At 42.6% G+C, this 16,399-nt stretch overlaps 2 protein-coding genes across 6 annotated transcripts in view; both read right to left on the reverse strand.

Moving 5' to 3' along the window:
- The window catches only part of NR2C1 (nuclear receptor subfamily 2 group C member 1), a 58,949-nt gene extending 51,808 nt beyond the window's left edge, over positions 1-7,141 (reverse strand). For all 3 annotated transcript variants that reach the window (XR_004059660.1, XM_010383916.2, XM_010383915.2), the window contains exons 1-2: positions 6,912-7,141; positions 613-686 (exon numbers count right to left, since the gene is read on the reverse strand). Coding sequence is in view for 2 of the 3 variants with exons in the window: in XM_010383916.2 (XP_010382218.1) it covers positions 613-666 (54 nt within the window). In the remaining variant the exon portion in view is untranslated. The remainder of the gene's footprint in view (positions 1-612; positions 687-6,911) is intronic.
- Positions 7,142-10,060: 2,919 nt separating this feature from the next.
- Positions 10,061-16,399, reverse strand: part of FGD6 (FYVE, RhoGEF and PH domain containing 6) — a 137,855-nt gene continuing 131,516 nt past the window's right edge. For 2 of the 3 annotated variants that reach the window (XM_010383914.2, XM_030938614.1), the window contains one exon: positions 10,061-14,896. In XM_010383914.2, coding sequence (XP_010382216.2) covers positions 14,860-14,896 — 37 coding nt within the window. In that variant the 3' untranslated portion in view covers positions 10,061-14,859. The remainder of the gene's footprint in view (positions 14,897-16,399) is intronic. The other variant, XR_004059530.1, reaches the window with a different exon arrangement.

The following is a 16,399-nucleotide window of genomic DNA, read 5'->3' on the forward strand; positions in this document are numbered from 1 at the left end:
CCTTATAAATGTTGACAAATTATATCGTACAGTATCATCACGTCACACAGTCTGTAGAAAATTCCACTGTATACCTGGGAGAGAACAATACCGAAAAGGCAAATAACATTTCGGTATTATAAAAAAATGGTCTTCACCTGGTTGAGTCTCTGAAAGTGTCCCCAAATAATACTTTGAGAACTTCCAAATTATCTGGTATCTATTACTAAGTAATAGGAGGTAACCATTTAAAAAAATGAAGATGTCAGTATTGACACTGAACTCCTACTGATCCCAACAAAACTGGTCTCAGATTGTACCCTCTAAAAAGCATTCCCTTCAAAAGCATTCCTACTCACTCTACAGCTCTTTAATTTCCTTCCTTCCTTCCCTTCATTCCTTTCAATTGTTTTTCTTCTGTGCTCCCATCGCACCTAATACAATGACCTGTCACAGAACTTACCATATTCTACTATGAATTGTCTGATTATTCAACTATCTCTCAGTAGCTTGAAAAGCTATCTTAAGTTAGGGAATATCTTTTATTTCTGGAACTCCAGAACCTGGTATATGCATTTAGTATGAGTTATAAAAGTTTAGTGGGTCAGTGCATCAACTGTAAACTAGACATACCTCTCCCATCTGCTGTTCAATAATTTGATGTGCAATTTCTTCTATGGTTGCCATGATCTAACTGCCAAGATGTCCTGCCAAAAATAAAAAGATGCTTTATAATTAAACTCACAAAAACACTTTTATTAAATAATTTACAAATTATATGATATTTAAGATTTGCTTCAAAATAATCTAGTTGAAGTGGGCGGGTTGGCTTTTTCTGAAGTCTCTTTTCCGTTCATGGTTGCCTTTTCCATGTCTTTTTTTTTTCTTTTTTAAAAACAAGGCCTCACTCTATCACCCAGGCTGGAGTGTAGTGGTACCATCACAGCTCACTGCAGTCTCAACCTCCTGGGCTCAAGTGATCCTCCCACCTCAGCCTCCTGACTAGTTGGAACTACTGGTATATACCACCACACCTGGCTAATTTTTTATTTTTTGTACAGATGGGGTCTCACTGTGTTGCCCAGGCTGGCCTCAAACTCCTAGGCTCAATCAATCTTCCTGTCTCGGTCTCCCAAGTGTTGGAATTGAATTGGCATGAGCCACCATGCCCAGTCCTCCATGTATCTTTTTTTTTTTTTGAGATGGAGTCTCGCTCTGTCACCCAGGTTGGAGTGCAGTGGCACGATCTTGGCTCACTGCAAGCTCCACTTCCTGGGTTCATGCCATTCTCCTGCCTCAGCCTCCCGAGTAGCTGGAACTACAGGAACCTGCCACCACACTGGCTAATTTTTTTGTATTTTTAGTAGAGATGGGGTTTCGCCGTGTTAGCCAGGATGGTCTTGATCTCCTGACCTTGTGATCCACCCGCCTTGGCCTCCCAAAGTGCTGGGATTACAGGCGTGAACCACTGCACCCAGCCCCAGCCCTCCATGTATCTTTAGAGTTTATACAGTCTTCCCTCTGAGTGCCTGTGTCATAATCTCTTCATAGAAGGACATCTGTTATTTTGGATTACGGCATACTCTAATGAACTAATTTTAACTCAATTATCTCTTTTAAGGTCTTATTTCCAAATATACTCAGTTCTGTGGTACTGGTGGTTAGGACATCAACACAGGAATTTGGGATTCATATGATTTTGTGGGAGAACTGAATTCAGCCCATAACACTCAGGCATAAACCTAGTAAGAAACATGCAAGATCTAGGTAGGCAAATAAAACTTTCAAATGCTGCCTAAAGACAAGAAAATCTACACTTGGGCCAGCCCCAGTGGCTCACATCTGTACTCCCAGCACTATGGGAGGCCAAGATGGACTGATCACTTGAGATCAGGAGTTCGAGACCAGCCTGGCCAACATGGTGAAATGCCATCTCTACTAAAAATACAGAATTAGCCAGGCGTGGTGGCACATGCCTATAATCCCAGGTACTCGGGAGGCTGAAGCAGGAGAATAGCTTGAACCTGGGAGGCTGGCGGTTGCAGTGAGCCGAGATCACGCCATTGCACTCCAGCTTGGGCCACAAGAGTGAAATTCTATCTCATTAAAAAAAAAAAAAAAAAAAAAAAATTAGCCGGGCATGGTGGTGGGTGCCTGTAATCTCAGTTACTTGAGAGGCTAAGGCAGAAGAATCCCTTGAACTTGGAAGGCGGAGGCTGTAGTGAGCCAAGATTGCGCCACTGCACTCCAGCCTGGGTGACAGAGTAAGACTCCGTCTCAAAAGAGAAAAGAAAAAGAAAAACTACACCTTAAAGGACACATAAGAAAGAAAATGGTTCCAATAACTACCTCCAAGGAAAGAAACTGTAAGTTTGGGAACAGGAATGGGAGGCTTATTTTTCATTGAATAAGTGTTTGGTGCTTTTAAATTTTGCTTAAATACAAGTATTACCACAAAAATTAAAGTAATAAAAACTAAGAAATCTTTTCCAGAAATCCTAAAATCAACACCAGTGTATTGGTGCATTAGACTCAAAGAAGTCACTTCATAATGAAAACTTAGGAAGATAAACTATTTGTTTATCTGAATGAATTCCAGGGACTCACTAGATCAATACACAGTCATGTACTGCATGATGTTTTAGTCAATGAATGAGACTGCATATACAATAGCGGTACCACAAGATTACACCCGTAACACTATTTTTACTGTACCTCTTCCATGTTTAGATTTTTTACTTCCACAAATACTACTGTGTTAAAACTGCCTGCAGTATTCACTAAAGTAACATGCTGTGTGGGTTTGTAAACTAAGAGCAACAGGCTATACTGTATAGCCCAGGTGTATGGTAAGTTATATCACTTAGTTTTGTGTAAGTATGCTCTATGATGTTCATTCATGATAAAATCACTTAGGGATGCATTTCTCAGAACACATCCCCATCACATATGACTCTATATTTTTCAAGACTAAATTTAACTCCAAAGATAAGGCAACACACACATTCCTTTTTTTTTCCCCAAAATTTTGTGACTGGATGACTGAAAGAATGCTTTTAAACATTTATTAATCCATCCATCCATGCATCTATGTATGCATCTATCCATCCAACCATCCATCCATCCTTCCTTCCTTCATGGATGCCACTGCATGGGGATTCTCAATCTTATAAAAAAGAGCAACTCTCCCTTTCCCTAACTACACCTTTCAGTTGAGTTCCAGGATCTATGCCTGACACTAGGATAGGATAATAAAGACGGTCTCTACCCTGAAGAGATGAGAAAGAAGAAGATAAGCAATGGTGTAAGTTAAGGCTGCTCTGATAGCAGTCTGTTTTCTTCCCATTCTTCTCAGCTTCAAATAGGATCCAGCCTGATAAACCGGCCTTGAGTAGCCAATAAAAAAGTAAAATTTCCAGGCCGGGCGCGGTGGCTCAAGCCTGTAATCCCAGCACTTTGGGAGGCCGAGACGGGTGGATCACGAGGTCAGGAGATCGAGACCATCCTGGCTAATACGGTGAAACCCCGTCTCTACTAAAAAATACAAAAAACCAGCCGGGCGACGAGGCGGGCGCCTGTAGTCCCAGCTACTGGGGAGGCTGAGACAGGAGAATGGCGTGAACCCGGGAGGCGGAGCTTGCAGTGAGCTGAGAGCCGGCCACTGCACTCCAGCCTGGGTGGCAGAGCAAGACTCTGTCTCAAAAAAAAAAAAAAAAAAAAAAAAGTAAAATTTCCAAGTTTTTCTTTTTTTTTTTTGAGACAGAATCTTGCTCTGTCACCCAGACTGGAGTGCAGTGGTGCAATCTCGGCTCACTGCAACCTCTGCCTCCCAGGTTCAAGCAATTCTCCTGCCTCAGCCTCCCGAGTAACTGGGATCATAGGCATGCATTACCATGCCCAGCTACTTTTTGTATTTTTTGTAGAGAAAGGGTTTCACCACATTGGCCAGGCTGGTCTCGAACTCTTGACCTCAAGTGATCCACCCACCTCAGTCTCCCGAAGTGTTGGGATTACAGGTATGAGGCATCTTACCCAGCCAACACACACATTCTTTATACACTGTTAGTAAAAGGTTAGACTGTCTTAACCTTCCTAGAAAAGTCATTTGCCAATGTATACCAAGAGCCTTAAAAATGTTCATGTTCACTGGCTCAAAAATGTATTCAATTTTCTTCCATTCAACAAATACTTGTTGAATGCTTACTATGGGCCAGGCATTCACATAACGACTTACAGAACTAAGTCACATCCTTATTCTTCAACTTCAGACCATCAGTGCTGCTTTAATGGCAAAGGAACAAAGTTTTAATCCCTTCTCTTGGTATTCATTCAATATTTATTATGCTTTCACAAGGTATCTGGCACTGTGAACACAAGGGAGAGTTCTTTTATAATCCGACTTCCCCCATTCTCATTTCCTGTCACTCTCAAGAGGGGGCCTCTTCAGGTCAAACTATCATGTGCTTTATTCCGCAACATATTCCTACTTTCTCCCTCATTTAAATCCCACCTGACCTTTAAGATTTGGTTCAAGCCAGGGCTTATGCCTGTAATCCCAGCACTTTAGGAGGCCAAGGCACGTGGATCACCTGAGGTCAAGAGTTCAAGATCAGCCTGGCCAACATGGTGAAACCCCACTCTCTATGCAAAATACAAGAATTTAGCCGGGTGTGGTGGATAGTCCCTGTGATCCCAGCTACAGGGAGGCTGAGGCAAGAGAATCGCTTGAACCTGGGAGGCGGAGTTGCAGTGAGCCGAGATCCTACCATTGCACTCCAGCTTGGGAAACAAGAGCAAAACTCCGTCTGGGAAAAAAAAATTTGGTTCATAGGTTTTCACCCAGTCTTTCTTGAAGGGTCTAGCATTTATTGTGTAGACTAAGGTTGTTAACTAGGAATCAGAAATAGATTTTCTGTTAACTCCTAATATTGTATGCAAAATTTTATCTAAAGGTACATTTTTCTAGAGACAGTTCATAAAAGACTTTAAGAGGCTGCAGATGGTCTTGTGACTGAAAAAAGGCAACGAATTATATTTATACTATTATTTATTGTATGCTGTTTTGTTTTTATTCCCCAAGAGTAGAGATTATACATTGTGTGGCAGACACCCAGATGGTAGATATTTTGGGGATGTCTGCTCCCTCAAAATCCTTCCTTAGGATGCAGTGTCTGTAATTCCAGCTACTCAACAGGCTGAGGCAGGAGGACAGTTTGAGACCAGAGATCAGTCTGGACAACAAAATGGGGCCCTGCCACCATTTCTATAAAACAAAACAAAAAAACCCTTCCTAGAAGAAACTAACATGCCCCTTGAAAGACTAAGATTAGCAACATTTCATGCGATCCACTTTTTTTCTATTTTGAGATGGAGTTTCGCTCTTGTTGCCCAGGCTGGAGTGCAATGGCGCGATCTCTGCTCACAGCAACCTCCGCCTCCCGGGTTAAAGCGATTCTCCTGCCTCAGCCTCTGGAGATGATGGGATCACAGGCGTGCGTCACCACGCCCGGCTCATTTTGTATTTTCACTACAAATGGGGTTTCTCCATGTTGGTCAGGCTGGTCTCGGACTCCTGACCTCAGATGATCCGCCTGCCTCGGCCTCCCAAAGTGCTGGGATTACAGGTGTGAGATACCGCGCCCAGACACGATCCACTTTTAATGATAGAAATACACATCGCTTTTTCAGATTTACTAACTGGACTTAAAGCAAAGTTTAAAAACAATCATCGACCGGGCGCGGTGGCTCACGCCTGTAATCCCAGCACTTTGGAAGGCCGAGGCGGGTGGCTCACGAGGTCAGAATATCGAGACCATACTGGCCAACATGGTGAAACCCCTTCTCTACCAAAAATACAAAAAAAAAAAAAAAAAAAAAAATTAGCTGGGTGTGGTGGCTCCTGCCTGTAGTCCCAGCTACTCAGGAGGCTGAGACAAGAGAATCGCTTGAACCCGGGAGGTGGAGGTTGTAGTGAGCGGAGATCGCGCCACGGCACTCCAGCCTGGGTGACAGAGACTCCCTCTCAAAAAAAAAAAAAAAAAAAAAAAAAAATCATTGAGTATCACCAACCACACAGCAGAAATGGTTCAAAAAACCTCAAAATTGAAGGTCTATTTACAACGTCTAGAGGTATTAAACCCTAAAGGCCTTAATTTTAGGTCTTTTTGCTTTTGCTTTCCGGTTACTTTTTTAAAGACTGACCTACTTACTGAAGATTATGGGACAACTTGGCAACATTCGTACTGCACAAAAATGGTATCTGCACGAGGTGAAAAAAGAATTTCTTAACAAAAGAGCTATCTATCGGAAGCTTGGACATGCCCCCTGCAGTGAGGACCCTGGGGCCGTTCCACATCTTCCGAAAAGATCCAGGTCCACAGGCAGCGACGACCCTGGCCAGATTTGTCGTGAGAGAAAAGTGAAAGTGGAGGGCGTCATTCTCTCCGTCCCGTGAAAGCACGAGAGTTAGGCAGGGGATGCAGGCCGGGACCTGCGGCCACTAGCCGAGGGTCGGCCTCTCCCCGGTCTCACTCGTTCCGGCGTCAGCCGTGCGCCTTCAAGGCCCTGGCGCTGCGCGCGGCTCCCCGGGGCGGGGGAAGCTGCGGCACCGCGGAAGCTTTCCCTGCAGGTTAAAGGTCAGAGACGCTGCGATGAGCGCACCGGGAGAGGCGGTTGTATGCTCCGAGCCGCTCGGCATCCGGCCCCGCCGCCCCGCCTCTCCGGGGGCCCAGAGCATTCGGCGCCGCCGCTCCGCGCTCCCAGCCCAACTCCAGCAGCCCAAAGCGGCGCGCCCAAACTAAACTGCCCCGCTGGCCGCAGGGCGCTGGCCGGGGGATGCCCTGGGAGCGCGTCCGTTGGCCGTTGGGGTGAAAGGCATCCCCCGCCCCCCGCCCCCGACGCGGTCGCTGGTGTCCCCACCCAGCGCTTCTTACCGGCGCCTTTGCGCCCCGCTGACTCCGGCGTCGGGCGCCGACGCGACAGTCCCGCGGTTGCCACTGCTGGATTGGGGGGCGCTTCGGAAAGAGAGGTTGAAGGAAGCCCACGGGAGGGGGGATCGAGATTCACTGCGGAGGGAGCTTTCTGTGTTTGGGTATTTGGGAGGGTCAGAGTTCGTGACCCCTTTCTTGGCTCGGCGGCGCGCTATCCCGCCAGCGCCTGCGCATTAGCGACGGGGAGAAGCGGCGAGAGGAGGTCGTGACGTTCCCAGGGTGGGGTGGAGGGATCAGAGGGCCGAGCAGCGGCTCTGTGAGTCCACTGCCCCCTTTTGGCTTGGAGGCAGAGTGCCCTGCCAGAGCTACGCGTCCCCAGCCAGGTACTTTTTGCAGCCACGTGCAAAGGTTTAAGCACTGTTTGCCAAAGGTGGGCATTAGGGGAAGTTTTGAGTTAACGTTTCAGATTTGAGTAATAACCCTCTGGGTCTTAGGCATATCTGTTTCTAATTTCTGGAAAACTGGCCCCTGGATAGAGTCCAATCATATTTAAACTTTATATATAATGACAAGCTGAGGCCGACTCATGCAAATGGTAAGGCAAAGTTTCACTTATAAACTGTTGTGAGTAGAGAGACATAATGGCTAAACAGGGCAAGAATGTAATCACTAGAGACTGGGCACGGTAGCTCACGCTTGTAATCCCAACAAGTTGGGAGGCCGAGGCGGACGGATCACTTGAGCCCAGTTGTTAGAGATCAGCCTGGCCAACATGGCGAAACCCCGCCTCTACAAAAAAATTAGCCAGTCCTGGTGGCGCGTGCCTGTCGTCCCAATTACTTGGAGGCTGAGATGGGAGGATCACCTGAGTCGAGACTGCAGTGAGCCAAGATCACACCACTGCACTCCAGCCTGGGTGACAGAATGAGACTCTCTCTCTCTATATATATATTTTTTCCATATCCTCTATATATAGTGTGTGTGTGTGTGTGTGTGTATATATATATATATAGGAAATCCTCAATGGCCGTTTTATTGTCTGTTTTGCTCCGTGATGTATTACCAAGCACATAGGACAATGCCTGCTATCAATAATGATGTATGAAACGAAAACAAGGCAGGTGGTTGCTGGGAGGCCAAGGCAAGATCACTTTGGGCCAGCAGTTGGAGACTAACTTGGGCAAGATAACAAAACCCTGCCTCTACAAAAAAAGTTTTCAAATTGTGAAGTGAAGAGACATTGGTGGAAAATCGCATTCTGACAGTGGCCACCTGTAGCAACAAGGTGTGGCAGGAATAAATGCCCTGTGGGCAAAGTACTCTGCGCTTTAGATTTTGAAGCATTCTTGAAATTTCTATTTTTTTTTAATCTCCTTTGTTTTACCATGAAATTTCTATTTTACCTAGCTTAGGTCGGCACTGTAGGAAAGCAGCCACAAACTCAGGGCAGAAATCCAAAGAAGGAAAAACAAACGTTTGCTGGGAATGAGAACATCTCTGTTATTTCTCTTTGGAACTCGGCAGACAGAGATCAAGGCATGAAACAATCCCTAACAAGTAAAAATATGCTTTATCCCTCATTAGAAATCCACCCCTGCTGAGCACAGTGGCTTCTGCCCCCAGATCTTTGGGAGGCTGAAGTAGCAGACTTGCTTGATGCCAGGAGTTTGAGACCAGCCTGTGCAACATAGAGAAACTCCATCTCTTAAAAAAAAAAAAAAAAAAAAAAAGGGCATGGGGGTACAGGCCTGTATTCCTAGTTACTGAGGAGGCTGAGGTGGGAGGATTGCTTGAGCCCAGGAGTCTGGTCCAGTGTTGGCACCATTGCATTCCAGCCTGGGCGAGAGTGAGATTTTTATTTTTTTTTTCAACCTCTACCTTTTAGCATTATTTGTTGTGTATTTGGTTTGGTTTTAAGGGAAACCCCTGTCAATACCATAAGCTGGTCCCAAAGGTGAAAATTATGAAAGTATAGTCACGTCAGGGACATGTTGAGAAATGAGTCCTTAGGCAATTTCATCATTTTATGCTCATCATAGAGTGTACTTACACAAACCTAGATGGTCTAGCCTAGACACACCTAGGCTGTATGTAGTCTGTTGCTCTTAAGTCAGAAACCTAGGACAAACCTGTACAGCATGTTACTGAATACTGTAGGCAGCTGTAACATAATGGTAGGTATTTGTGTATCTAAATATATATAAACATAGAAAAAGTACAGTAAGTCCTTTAAGAAAAAGAAGTGCAGTAAAAAGAGGACTATAATCTTATGCCACCATTATTGTATATGTGGCCTTTGACTGAAATATTGTTACGCAGTGCACGATTGCACTATAGGCCCAATGGATACAGGCAATCTGAGACCTCTTCACTATTCTTTGTGGAGAATATGTATGCCCGTAGTGATGCTTGTGGTTACCCCTTATCACCCAATTAATTCACTTAAGTCATTGTAAGTTGACTTGTTAAAACTTGGAAGTAGAAGCCATTTTGGGAACATCATTTGTAGGTGAAGAAGTGTTTCCATTAATTATGCTTAGGAAAAGAGGTAAATGAAGTTCATCTTTATTTCTTTTTGAGACAGAGTCTCACTCTGTTGCTCATGCTGGAGTGCACTGGCATGATCTCAGCTCACTGCAACCTCCGCCACCTGGGTTCAAGAGGTTCTCGTGCCTCAGCCTCCTGAGTAGCTGGGATTATAGGCGCACACCACAATGTCTGGCTTTTTGTATTTTTAGTAGAGACGGGGTTTCACCATGTTGGCCAGGCTGGTCTCGAACTCCTCACCTCAAGTGATCCGCCCGCATTGGCGTCCCAAAGTGCTGGGATTACAGGCGTGAGCCACTGTGCCCAGCCGAAGTTCATCTGTACATATGTGACTCTGGCCGAAGTTCATCTTTAAATGTATGATGCTGGCCAGGCTCAGTAGCTCATGCCTGTAATCCCAGCACTTGGGGAGACTGAGGGAGACAAAAAATTAGCCAGGCATGGTGGTGCACATCTGTAATCCCAGCTCCTCAGGAGGTGGAGGCAGAATTGCTTGAACCCAGGAAGTGAAGGTTGCAGTGAGCCGAGATCACGCCATTGCACTCCAGCCTGGGCGACAGAGCAAGACTTTGTCTTAAGGGGTAAAAAAAATGATACCAACGAAATATATTACATTTATTTTGTATAAATATAATACATATTAACATTATTTACAATGCTAATTTTTTTATTTATAAAGTATCTTTATATGGACAAAAAGATACAAACGGTTATCATTTTAAGTACAAAGTATTTCTAGAAATACATTATAAGTCATTTAAAAAAAACTATTTCAAGGTTGGTTCTTACATGCTATGACCAACTCATAGGAAAGAGCAAGTTGTTCCCCCTTCATTCCTTCCCCCAACCCCAAAGGAAAAGGAATTTGATATTTAGGCTTAAAAAAAAAATTCCTATCTTTATCTTTTAAAAAAAACACCCTACTCAAAACAATTATCTCTTATAAGGGAAAATGTCATAGATAAGATTTTCCTTTAGAAAATGACATTAAAAGTAGCATAAGCCCCAGAATATGTGTATTAGAGGCACTTCAAAAAAAAAATCAGAAGGGATCCATAGGAAGGAATTTAATTCAGCAAATACTGAGTGTCCACTGCATGCAAGGCACGCTGCCAGATGCTGTGGGGGAAATCTCAAATGAATAAGTTGTCCTTAGGGATAGAAGGTGCTAAGCACCATACAAAAGATTATGAACTAAAGGCTGTGTGGGGGTTGCAGGAAGGAGACAGGATCTAATCTGGAGGAATAGGGGAGAGAAAGACTAAGGGTCAGCTATCACAGAGAAGTCCTGGATAAGCAGTCAGAGGTGCAGATGGGTGAATGAAGAAAACAAAAGGAAACTGTGAACAGAGAAAGTTTGGGTCAGAGTTAGCTGGAGTGTATGGCAACTGAGGAAGTGTTCCATGCCAAGTCACTGGGAAAGCCACTGAAGCATGTAAAAGTGGGGATGAAACTAGATTAGAGGTATGTTGTTGGAAGATTGCTCTGGCGGTGTTTAAAATGGGATCACACAATGGCATTGGAATTAGAAGTTATTGCAATAATGGGAACAAGTAACAAGGACTTGAACCAGGGCCTATGTAATAACAGCAGGGCAATGAGGATGGAAAGGATACAAGAATAATTGCAGAGTCTTGTTGAGAGTTGGAGGCAGATTGTGGAGTCTCAAATGGTATCTTTCTCTTACAGAAGAAAATAAACAGATTTGAATGGGAAGAAAGTTGAGTTTTATTCATGTAAAGTCTGAGATGCTTGAGGACTCATGCAGATAGCCAATCAGTAGTTACAAATGGAGCTCTGCAGGATAGTGGAGAGAGATCGTCTAAAGTCCAGGTTACAATGTGGATATTTTCAGGCTGTGTTGGAGTTGTAGATGACAAGAATCCTGTCCTTTATTCAACTGAACAAATATTTTCTCTTTAAAGACCCAGAAAGCCAGGCCTGGTGGTGCATGCCCCTGTAGTCCCAGCTACTCCAGAGGCTGAGGTGGAAGGATTGCTTGAGCCCAGGCATTTGAGTTCAGCATGGGCAACATAGTGAGACCCGGTCTCTTAAAAATGAAAAAGACCTAGGGCAGTATTATGGAAGACAGTGATATTAAATACACTATCTGCCTTCAAGGAGTGTGCAGTACAATAAGAAAAACAGAATATATCTCTCTGGAAATCCCATTGACTACATTTGACTACAATGGACCTCAAACTTTTCAAAACCTGAGCAGAATGGAAGCACACTCCAAAACATACCAACATCTGCTGTGATATAACGTTTACATTTTAACTAAATTACCAGATAGAAGACTTTTCCCACGTCTAGATATATTCTATGAACCAAATATAAAATACACAGTCGGCTGACAATTATACTTTAAAACTGTCGCCTTCTCTTTGTTGTGTCATTACAGCTTTCATGTGAATCAAGGGTTGGTCTGATCTCATTTTAAGAAATGCAACTAAACACTCAAAAGAATCAAGCATCTTGGGCAACCAAAATACAATAGGGGGATGCTACCTACATTACAGAAAAAGGGAAAAGATATTGGAAAGAGGTTCGGAAATGTGGATGATGCCAGAGATAACTACTCTCATTTTCTTAGGACTCTGATAGGTCCTAAACATTTATAGCTGCCACAGATAAAGGTGGAGTACTAGTTGGGGACACTCACTAACAATGCCAGCCTTCCCCTGGTTCAGCCTGGTGTCTCATCTGCATTATGCTTAGCATCATTTTAGCTTAGCTTTATAAATGCCCTTCTCTCTCCTCCTTATGAATTAAAAGGAGATACCTGAAAGAGGGTTTGATGGAAGCACAGGCACACTTATCTGTATAATAAATACAGTATTCTTGGGATCTACATACTTATACTTTTCTCCCCATTTATAGACTGCACCCAACATCATTTTTCCTCTAAAATATTAGCTATCAAAATATATTTTTATAGTTTTTTTTTTAACAATAAATTGCATATAATTAGGTTCTTAGTTGACACTGAATGAGCCGGGTTACACAAATAACAATTGATCGGGTTTAGTAAGTTATGAAGGACTCATAAAGGGGCAGGGGAATGTGATACTATTCCACATTTAAAACATCTTTTTGGGAGAAGGAAAATGGGATAGCATCCACAGAGACTAAACATTTTTCTAAACCCTCCATGGGGCTAAGCCAATAGGGAATACAATCACATGCATTTTACATGTAATTAAAGAGACTGTAAGTTTGTGCCAGGTTTCTTCCCTCTCTCACTCTCTTTAGATTTAGAACTGGTTCATGATTCAGCCAGGTCTTGGAAGGTAGAATAGCCTGGCTGATATTTTTTAGATCCTACGGCTTACGCCAAACCTTGTAGTCAGAAGGCTGAGAGCTCAAGAGGAGGGAAAGAAAACCCACATAACTTGTCTTGCGAAATGCCAGACTGAACGCAGCAGAAAGAAACACTTTATAAGGTATAACTTTGGCCTCCAAAAAGAATACATACACTAAAAACTGCAATGATTTTAACATGGAAGCCTTATTTATGTGATCTTGATTATATAAAATTGAGCTACAAAGAAATTTTAGTGTAGTGTACCTGCTATGACAGAAAGGGGATGGCACGTTAGGATTGTGTATGAGGTTGCAACACATTTAAAATGACTCCATGGCAAGAAATAGCCACAAAAAACTATAGCAGCCAACTCTAGATCTAGTAGGGACTCTGGTGCTGCACCAAATAGCATTCAGAAGGCCCCAGAAAGGCACTCAGTAATCCTCATGGTTGCTGTTAAGGATCACACTGAATTAGGAAATCCTTTATTTAGAAGTAGAAAGGAAAATTCTTACACCCTTTAAATAAATATTCTATGGATAACCTTGCTGTTTAATTTTTTTTTTTTTTTTTGAGATGGAGTCTTGCTCTGTCGTCCAGGCTGGAGTGCAGTGGCACCATCTCGGCTCACTGCAACCTCCGCATCCTGGGTTCAAGTGACTCTCCTGCCTCAGCCTGCTGAATAGCTGGGACTACAGCCATGCACCACCACGACCGGCTAATTTTTGTATTTTTAGTAGAGATGGGGTTTCACCATATTGGCCAGGCTGGTCTCGATCTCCCGACCTCTGGTGATCCAGCAGCCTTGGCCTCCCAAAATGCTGAGGTTACACGTGTGAGCCACCGCTCATGACCGTTAAGATAATTTCTAGTTTAAACTTCATTAATAAATTGTATATTGTCAACATCAGGGATGGCTTTTATCACTGTGTTATTTCATTTTGTTCTGCTAATCAACAATTTTATGTACAAGGTAGTGCATATGTTAAACAGTAAGTGCACCAGAATTATGAATCTAAATCTTTCCTAAGGAGGTGTGCTGATAGCTGCTTAATGGGAGAAAGGATTTTTTTTTTTTTTTAATTAGGAGGGAGGATATCAAAGTGGAAGAAAAGGACCTTCTTGAAAATGAATACTATATAATTTCAGTTATTACTGGCTTATAATTGTGCTTTTTCTGATATAGTAATTCCAGTTCCATTTGTAATGCAAAATATTTTTGGAAATGTAACATTACTTTTAGAGACAAATATCATCGACTTGGGCTCAGAACTCTTATAATAGCAGGGAATATTGTATAACATAATGCTTGCTATATTTTGCTGTTTTAAAAAATGATACATTTATGTTTGTTTTGAAGTGGTAGATTTTTTAAAAGATTAGACTTAAAAGCCCCAAGAGTTGGTTATTTGTGGTATTCTGCAAATAAAAAATCTTCACTCCTACTCACAGTTTTAAACAATTCAGATTCTATCCCTTTGCTATAATTCTTTGATGATGTAATATTAACTCTTGCCAAAGAGGCACCTAACAATAGAAATACTTTCGATAATTTACTGAAATTTCAGTTCACAGTTACTGAGGTAGAAGCTGGCCGTGTTTTTCCACTAAAAGATACAAAAATTCACCCAAGTGTATTGATTCAAAGACATGCATTTTTTCATCAGCAGTTTTATAATAATCACAATTCCCAAACCAAGCACTTTGTGGAAATTTGCTCCTTGCTATGTGTTTTTTCCTTACAAAGACTTTTCACCAGTAAGAATGTTACAAAGTAAGGTAAGAAAACAGTGTGGACTATGTCACAAATAGTTAATACAGTATACAGTATTAAGAAAGTTTTTACTTTAGAATTCAGTGTGTCTCAGAAATAATTCTGACCATTAAGTAAACATCAAAATTTTAATAAATAACATAAATGAAAAAACAAACACCTTTTAAAAATTGCTTATACCTAACAAAACAATTTCTTTGATGAAGGGTTTGGTTGGCTTTATCTTGGCAGTGTTCATTTTTATACAATTTTCGAATTGCATTTACTCCATTCTGATGAAATTCCACCTCTTTGGAATCACAGAAGAGATGAAACCAATACTGCTACAATATTGTGCCTTCCTGAAATGCTTCTATCCACCTATTGAGAAGAGAAATCTGTTAGATTTGTAAAATCTAATCATCTGTCATGTGAACACCATATAGATGACAGCTGGGCCTGTGGACCTCATTACCATAACAACGTAGGTAAGATCTTTTTTTGGGGGGGGGGGACAGTTTGGCTCTCGTTGCTCAGGCTGGAGTGCAATAGCGCTATCTATATCTAGGCTCACTGCAACCTCCGCTTCCTGGATTCAAGCGATTCTTCTGCCTCAGCCTCCCGAGTAGCTGGAATTACAGGCGTGTGCCACCATGCCCGGCTAATTTTGTATTTTTAGTAGAGATGGGGTTTTTCCATGTTGGTCAGGCTAGTCTTGAACTCCCGACCTCAGGTGACTCACCCGCCTCGGCCTCCCAGAGTGCTGGGATTACAGGTGTAAGCCACTGTGCCTCACCAGTAACATCTTTTCTTGTAGCAAAGTGGCCTTCTGCATACATGGAATTACTGTTTATTTGGTAATTTGGTCCAAAATTTAGCCTGGAAAGTGTGCTTCTCATTTCTGATAGGCATGAGGAAGGGACCATTTCATGTGTAAAAGTTCTATGAAGTCTTGATGCTACCAATTTATTTTGGAAGTTGATATGTCAGTGAAGGCTTTATTACGGCTTCTTTTTTATCAAATTCGGACTCAGTGCTTTTAGGAACACTAGCTCCCTGTCTCCTCCTACCTTAACTCTAGCAACCAGTTTCCTTGTATATCCCCCAGTCCAGATCTGTTTCAATATTTACAATTAAAAGGAATCTGGCATCTAGTGTTGATCAAAAGTTTGCATGCTAAATAAGAGCTTCTAGGCCAGGCACCGTGGCTCATGCCTGTAATCCCAGTACTTTGGGAGGCTGAGGCGGGCAGATCACCTGAGGTCAGGAGTTCGAGACCAGCCTGGCCAATATGGTGAAACCCTGTCTCTACTAAAATACAAAAATTAGCTGGGCGTGGTGGTGCGCGCTTATTATCCCAGCTACTTGGGAGGCTGAGGCAGGAGAATTGCTTGAACCCGGGAGGCAGAAGTTGCAGTGAGCTGAGATTGCGCCACTGAACTCCAGCCTGGGGAACAGAGCAAGACTCTGTCTCAAAAATAAAATAAAAATAAAGATTAAAAAAAAAAAAAAAAAAAAAAAAAGCTTCTCAAAGTTTCACAGACGTGTTTCCAAAATTCTTTAGTCTCAAAGTCTAACCTGACACTATACAGAAGATACATCAGAAGATATATATCAGAAGATACTTGGGAGTAGTCTTTTTCCTCACTACTAATGTAATTGCTTCTGAACTTTTTTTTCTTTCTTATGGAAATCTCATTTCTTACGTTATTATTTTATGTAGGCTGGGCATGGTGGCTAACAACTGTAATCCCAGCACTTTGAGAGGCTGAGATGGGTGGACTGCTTGAGCCCAAGAGTTTGAGACCAGGTTGGGCAACACTGCGAGACTCTGTCTCTATTTAAAAAAAAAAAAAAAAAAAGTACAGACGAGAATCCAGAGAA

Source organism: Rhinopithecus roxellana, chromosome 10 (genome assembly GCF_007565055.1).
Source record: "Rhinopithecus roxellana isolate Shanxi Qingling chromosome 10, ASM756505v1, whole genome shotgun sequence".
In the NCBI taxonomy this organism is placed as follows: Eukaryota; Metazoa; Chordata; class Mammalia; order Primates; family Cercopithecidae; genus Rhinopithecus; species Rhinopithecus roxellana.